Source organism: Hippoglossus hippoglossus, chromosome 12, assembly GCF_009819705.1.
Source record: "Hippoglossus hippoglossus isolate fHipHip1 chromosome 12, fHipHip1.pri, whole genome shotgun sequence".
Lineage (NCBI taxonomy): Eukaryota > Metazoa > Chordata > Actinopteri > Pleuronectiformes > Pleuronectidae > Hippoglossus > Hippoglossus hippoglossus.
This window is the reverse complement of record NC_047162.1, coordinates 9,296,039-9,303,960: the sequence shown is the minus strand read 5'-3', so window position 1 is coordinate 9,303,960 and position 7,922 is coordinate 9,296,039. Positions and strand designations below refer to the sequence as shown.

Here is a 7,922-nt window from a genome sequence, read left to right as displayed (position 1 = left end):
ATCATTATTATTATTATTATTTATACAAATACTGCACTCAACTTTACTTGGGTGTTTCTATTATCTGCTACTTCTTACGTCCTCTAAAATCTGGTATTTATTTTGCAGATGAATACAAAATATATGATCAGCACATACAATATGATGCAGTGCTAAATAATAATAAACAGTTAACAGTATATAAAACACACTGAAAGATTATTCCCAATGTTAATGCATCAGTGATTTAAAACCCTATGAAATAATTTATAATAGCGGAATAACACAACACTCCTCTCCTGCGTGACATGAGATGCGATGCTGAAGTGGAACCGGCGGGGGCGCTGTAGCCTGAGCGAGTCACGCGCAGAAGAAGAAAGACGTGAAGTCATGGCGGCTGACAGTTTCTAATGAGCCAACAAAAACACACAAGACTCCTGCAAGTTAGACCCACAACGTTGAACCCAGACGCGGGGATACAAACTCGGTGGACAAGATGTTGATAACTTTGAAAACCCTACAACAGCTGACGTTTAAAATCGACATCGACGAGGAGGAGACGGTAAAGAGTTGAAGCCATGCATCTGTCTGTGGGGAAGGGGGTGGAGTGGGAGTGGGGTATGTCCTGGAAGCGAGTCATTCATGTTTATGACCGTTTATAGACTCATTGATAAGTCTGCGTAAAAAAAATAATCTTTTCGATTTCCCGACTGTTCGAGTTAACATGGCTGATGTTTGACGCCGAGCCTGAGAGAGAACCGCGTTATTTATTATGGCTTGAGCAGGAAAGTAGTTTGCATCGTCAGCACTTAGCCGTAGCCCACTTCATGCTCCAGATGGGGTTATGAAAAGATGACAGGTTAAGTTAGCATTAGCTGTAGCCTTTAGTGTTCGTAAAGTCTTACGTTTCCCGATAATTTTCTATCAAAAACGTCAAAATTAGCAAGTTAGCAGCATTTAATTAGCGCCATTTAATGCAATGAGTCAGGTATTATATTTTAGCTAAGAGTGAACCAGCACTAAACTTTATGTCGATATCATATAAGACCTCTACTGACTGAGGTCTGATGGTCACTGCAGTTTATTAATAAAACTTCTCATTTTCACATTTTTCTTTTTGTTCATTTTCATTGAGCCTTCACATCTACGTGAAACATGAAAAATGCATATTATGAACTTGGATTCAGGTATAAAGCTTCAATATGATTTCAGTGTGTCAGTATCATATCCGTGTAACTGCAGTTGTATGACGCTGCCAGTAGTTAACCCTCTGCACACTTTGTACTTTCATTTTTTAATTGGTTCTAAAGTTGTGTCACCAGCACTGCACCAATGTCCTGACGTATAAAACTGTTTTTTTGTTTAAATCTTCTAACAGGTGAAGACTTTAAAAGAGAGGATCGAACAGGAGAAGGGAAAGGAAATATTTTCCATTGCTGGACAGAAGCTGATCTATGCCGGTACGTTACCGCTGTCTGCTGTGGTTATATTCATTATTCATTATTCAGATTATTGTCCTGATAGGGAAATGATGCCATGCACAATTTGCTATATACAAAATCTGCCCTTGAGAAACAGACAAGAAACTGCTTCTGGCTCAAGGATTATCTTTGCAAATATGTTTTTTCGATGACTGATCAGACAGTGTAAAGGAGATTGCAGAAAGTCGGCAGCTATGGATGGCCTCCAAGAATGCTAAATGAAAATTGGCCAAAGAACATGAAGAGAAGTCTGATAAATATTGGCAGCACATTCTTTGGTCACATGAAAATAAATTTATTTGGATCAGCCATGAGTACTACAGTGACTGTCTGGTACTGACAGTGAAAGCTGGAGGCGAAAGTTTGCTGATACAAGTGCAAGAGCTGTAGGGGAGTTGACATTTGTAGAATAAACCATGAATGCTAGTATGTGTAAACAAATATTGACTAAAAAGATGTGACGAGAGGAGAGTTGAATACAAGACAGAGGATTTGGTATCAAATGTGTAATTGGCAATATTTTGGACTTGGACCACATTCGGTGAGGTTTAACACTAACAAATTGGATACTACTGAAACCCATCATTAGCAAGCAGCGCTTTCAGATCAGATATCCAATTTTATGACAATTCTTTGAGACAAAATGACATGCTGATTGTTTTTGACAATTTTACTTGGTCTGCTGCTCAAAGTGGCAACATGGATCTTTCACAAATTCTCCTCCTGGATGAGGTTTCAGCTTATTAGCTGGAAATCAGGCAGCCCAACAGCTTTCCCCTGTTGACAAATTAGCATCTTTGTGCAACGGCCAATTTTTTGGGGCTTCTGGTGTAGACCGTAGATATCAGGGCCAAAACAGTTCCGTTGGCTGTACTGTGTTTACAGTCCGACTAGTTTCTTTTCTCACATAAGTCGAAAGTTTTCTTAACACAATCACCGATACTTTTTGTAGGTGTAAGACAACGCTTTGGCTAATCTTTATTAACATCTATCTGCTTATCAATGCAGATAAATAAATGCATTTTGGTCAATGTGTTCCGCCTCTTTTTCTCTGCACATCATCGGCTGTTTACCTGCAAGCAACCAAAGCCTATTTGGTCAAACTAGAAATGGAAACCAGAAGGATTCCAGCCCTTAAATCTTGTCCCTCACCTACACATTCTGCATATTCAAATGCAGAATGGGTTAATAGAAATTACTTAGCTGGTAACTTTTAAACCACAAAACTTACCTGCATAACCGTGTCTGTCTTTTACTTCAACAACAAAATAATCTTTAGTCAGTTTCCCTTGGAAAGCATGAACTTCTGCATCTACTTTTCTTGACAATCACCATGATGCCTCTCAGTGATGATGCACAACTGTTACATGCGTATTGCGTCACCCTGACTGTGACCTGAGAGGCATACAGCCAGAGGGGAACCACCCTGAAGGGTGTTAATCTACCGTTTTTGTTATTTTCTTTTATCACATAAAAATATACATTTCTGTCATGGGAATTGTTTTTTGTATTTGAGATGTTTCTATTGTATTTATGAATTGCGGTGCAGGACAGATCAAACTGTCTTGTGGGCTGCATATCAACGACCCGGAGGCCAAACGTTCCCCGCCCCTGCAATAGAACAAAAAGAACCATATGTGGTGACAAAAGCAGGCGATTTATCAGCTCAGAAATCTTCTATTCAATGATACAATATGATACCGTCTTTTGTTACGTCCCCACGTGTTGTTTCAGAGTTCATGGCGGGTCAACCCCACAGAGTTGTGACTCCTTTTTCTGTCTCTTCGCAGGTAAAATCCTCAACGATGACACGGCCCTCAAGGAGTATAAAATCGATGAGAAGAACTTTGTGGTCATCATGGTGACAAAGGTTCAGAAATCTAAAAAGAAAACGTTTTCTTAAATGGCAGATCATTGTATTGTAACGTGATTTTATCATCTATGTATTTATTAATATATTTTTTTATAATCATGCTTAGTTTTTGTAGCTCATATTGTCCTTGAATGTAATGGATAGGGCTACTATAGAACTATGAATAGGGGTTGTAACCTTCTCTTCCCACTATCAGCAACTGAAGTTTGTCTGTTGAACAAGCGTTTTTGTGCACATGAACAAAAAGACTCAAGAAGCCCTGACACTGAGTGGGGTCAGTGTAGTCCATGCCCTGCTCTGGTTTACTCCTTTGTATCACACTGCACATAACTCCACAAAGATCAGAACATCTTTACACATTGTCTTGTTGCTAGCTGCACTCAGAAAGAAAGGAACAATTTACATCAATCCTTTCTCCTCAAAATGGCTGTATTTAAGCTCGGCTGTTGTTAGTATTTTCTCATTCTGAAGGTATAGAAAACGTTTTTGTCCAAATCTTCATTCTGTGTATAATACTTATGTACGATACAGGGCTTAAAGTTCTCCAGAACTCTGCTGGAATTACGGTGCATAGCCGTATATAGACTAAAATTTACATTTACATGACCCGTAACCCAACAATGACATATTTTCATATTTAAAATGTTGTCTTACAGCCTAAAACAGCCTCGGCCACCCCACAGCCTTCACCCTCGCCTTCCACTTCAGCTCCCACCTCCACAGCTCCCGCAGCACCTGCTGCCTCTTCGTCTGTCTCGGAAAACACGATCGAGCGCTCCTCTACAGATGAGAAACCAGAGGAGAGGCGGTCCTCCACTGCTGAACCGGCTTCCTCCCCAGTCGGGTAAAGATCGACCGATGTTTGTCTGAAACCAAAGGGCTCTTTTCTGTGTGTCAAGAAGTTTTGCACTACAGGCTTCAATCAAATTCTTTTTTTTCTCCTGCAGAAGCTCTGAGGCATCAACAAACACAAACCTACTTAATGAGGCCGTTTCAAATCTAGGTAAGGCTGCATTTGTAAACCTGAGACTTTTTATTGGTGCTCGCTCTGACAGATGTGTAATTATGAGTCTGATATTTTGCTGCCTCAAATAATTTCTTATTGATACCCATTGCACACTGATATTGACGTGTCTTAATCAATAAAAGGTCTGATACTGCTGCTCAGCCGAAACATAATCCTATAATTCCTTATGGTCACATGCTCTGAACTTTGCAAATATTGTTTTGCTCAGAGCAAATCCTTTAGTTGTCAATTATTTTGGTTCATGTGAATATTCAGTGTGTGATGTGGGTTGTTTATTTTTGTGGGACACAGAAGAGGGATAAATCTTTATGTTTACTCCTGTAATTATCTTCCCATGTTATGTATTCAATTTGTGCTCAACCAGGGTGGCCGCACATTCTTAAAAGATCTTAAAATCTCTTAAATTCAATTTTACAAATAAAAGGCCTTAAAGAGTATTAATTGTCTCAAATATAGACCGGATGGGTCTACATTGTTTTAGGCCCATTGCCGCCTCGGGATACCATGGAAATTGCATTATTCTGGTTAAGTTCATGCCTTTCATGAAAGCTAATGCCTTTCTAACAAGCCTGCTAACTAGTTTATGAGCACGGGGAAATGCAACTTTAACGATAAGTGGCTTGAGAACAACGAGTACTCGTGGTAAAAAACAGTTTCTGGAAGTTCTTGTGAAGCAAACCACACTGTCTTTTTAAACTTGGGATTGTACGAATCAACGGTGTGGAATATAACATGCATAATTACTCATTTATGCATGTTACTAAGTTTGGTTTTAAATTTCATTTTAAGTGGTTTTAAAAAGGTCCTAAAGATTTTCAGTTTCATCTTGTTTATACCCTAGACACAGTTCACGTCTAATATTCTAGGGTCAAATGTTAGTGGTGTTCTTTGTGTTATGTTATCTTAAAAATGTGGGAGCAGAACATCTGTCTTACAGTATGTTGATATTTTACATTTTATTCAATTCCTAGTGGTATTTGTGTTTGGAGATTATTCATATTTTTCACATTAAACTTATTTATTCTCGTGGTTTGACGCTTACTTTTAAAGTAATTTATTAATCCACTTTTATATTTTGTCAATAATAATTAGGAAGGGACTGCCCTTAAGTTTTTTCAAAAAACCTGAGCAAACAGGAATTGTGGTAGCTCTCTGGTGCCACCACTGACATGTGTTTGGTGTGTGTGTTGCTTTAGTAACTGGCCCGTCATATGATGCCATGGTGAACGAGATGATGCTCATGGGCTACGAGAGGGAGAAGGTGGTGGCAGCTCTGAGAGCGAGCTTCAACAACCCAGACAGAGCTGTGGAGTACCTGCTTACCGTAAGAGCCTGTGCCTATAACAATTGTGTCTGTGCAATATTCCAGCTATGTGCGTTTAAATGCCTCATAGACTACATGTAATTCTGAATTGTGGGATCCTACCCTCTTCAGTGAAATGTTTTAATCTCTGACAGGGGATCCCGGGCAGGGATCAGGGCAATGTGACCGGTTCTGATGCGGTGGTGCCTCCAGTGAGCGGAATTTCAGCTGCATCGACAGGCGGTATTATCGTCCCAGCCAACACTGGCTCTTCAGGTGCTGGAGGTAAATGGCCCACACTGTTCTGCACACGCCATCAGCTTCAGTGAGCAAGTGCTTAGGGTCTGTTCTAACTTTTCTATGTCTGTCTTGTTGTGTCTTGCTGCTTATCTGACTCATACTTTATCTTCTCAGCCAATCCCCTGAGTTTCCTGAGAAGTCAGCCCCAGTTTCATGTGATGCGACAGCTGATCCAACAGAACGCCGCCCTGCTCCCGGCTCTGCTGCAGGAGATCGGCAGAGAAAACCCCGAGCTGTTGCAGGTGAAGTCCTGACAGATGACTGATCTCGTTCTAAATTATTATTGGATTATTATTAGAGATTGTTGAAGAAAGTGTCAAGAGTTTGACACAGTCCTGATTTTATGGGACACTTAGTGGCTCTGAGATTCCCGTCTGTCCTATCCTTGTGAACGTTATATATCCAGAATGTCTTGAGGGAAAGACAAGAGCTGCCTCATAAGGTCCAGGCAACCGTGAATAGTTTCCATGCCTCCATAGTCATGATTAAACTGCTCATTTGCACTGTAGGAGATCAGCAGCCACCAAGAGCAATTCATCCAGATGCTGAATGAGCCCAATCCAGAGGCTGTGCCAGTCAGTGGCGAAGGTGGATCCGGAGGTGGATCTGGAGGAGCCGGAGGAATGGGGGTTAGCTCACCTGGCGGAAGTCACACCAGCTACATTCAGGTCACGCCGCAGGAGAAGGAGGCCATCGAGAGGGTGAGCAGGAACATAATATGACCTCTATCTGTCCAACCAGTGCAAAAGTGATGCTTTCTTTTTTCTTTTTTGCTCTATTCCCACTTAGTACAAACTGTTATTTGCTTATTTAAATATTTTTGGGCTAATTTGCAACATGTCTCTTTACTTCCAGCTAAAAGCCTTAGGATTTCCAGAAGGACTTGTTATACAAGCGTACTTTGCTTGTGAGAAGAACGAGGACTTGGCCGCCAACTTCCTTTTACAACAGACCTTTGATGATTGAAAGAGCCATCCTTATTTTCGATTTATTTTCCTTATTTCTTCCTCTACTTTTTGTGTACAACAAAGCCTTTTGCATTTCCAAAAAAAAAGTTTTATTCACCACTTCCATACTTTCTATTAATAACACTGGATGATTATCACATTATGACGGGCTGTTGTTTGTGATCAGTTTGAAGTGGACGAACAATTAAGGGACAGTGACTGTGCATCAGAAATCACCTGCATGCTATTGATTTCTTTAACACTAGTTAAGTCAATATTGTTTGCAATGCCAGTATGTTTCATAAGTGAGGTGTGGTCAGGGTAGATCTGAAGGGTATCCATGCACTATTGTTCGTTTTTTTTTTTTTAATTGAGGAGATGTAAAAAAATTAAAGCTGTGGACATCAAAAAACATGTACGGCACTGGTTCTTTTTTTCTGTTCAGCACCCTGAATCTGCATGTAAATCAACAGGAGCTGTGTCTTGAACTCTGGACTGCAGCACATATATGAAGGCATTTAAACATGTGTATAGTTTACATGTGATGGGGTTGAGTTGCAGCGACTGTCATTTTTACAGAAAAGAAATAAAGTTTTCAAGATAAATGAAAGCTGTGCCTGTTTTGCTGTGTTTGAGTCAGACGGCAGAAAACTGAATGTGGTCTTAAAAGAAAACTTTACCCTAAACATCTTTTAGTGTTAGTAAATGGCTTTTACAATCACTTCCTGGTCCCATTCTAGTAATTTCATACAATAGACTGTAAAAACTGATTTTGCTTGGTTCATCATGCTCCATATTAAATAAAAAACTCACTGTTGCAGTGAAAGAAACTCGACTAATTTAGTGACTGTTTGTTTTTTTCTAAGAAAAAGTGTATTTAGGACATTTTTTATTTCTTTGGTGTCATCCAACCCACACCCAATATTTTGGTGTTCTTACCCCACAGTTTTTAGTAAATTGGATTATTTTTCAAGGAACCTTAAGAGCAGTTTCCACAAGGAGTGTGTTTAAT

The 7,922-nt window shown here is 39.9% G+C and overlaps 1 protein-coding gene across 1 annotated transcript; it reads left to right on the top strand.

Annotated features, from left to right (window-relative positions):
- Positions 1-284: 284 nt before the first annotated feature.
- On the top strand, positions 285-7,515 carry rad23b (RAD23 homolog B, nucleotide excision repair protein). The gene is made up of 10 exons (XM_034602925.1): positions 285-541; positions 1,358-1,439; positions 3,251-3,330; positions 3,990-4,177; positions 4,281-4,336; positions 5,557-5,684; positions 5,819-5,948; positions 6,078-6,205; positions 6,473-6,664; positions 6,819-7,515. The coding sequence occupies exons 1-10, from the start codon at positions 476-478 to the stop codon at positions 6,927-6,929; spliced, it is 1,161 nt and encodes a 386-aa protein (XP_034458816.1). The 5' UTR covers positions 285-475; the 3' UTR covers positions 6,930-7,515.
- Positions 7,516-7,922: the final 407 nt, after the last annotated feature.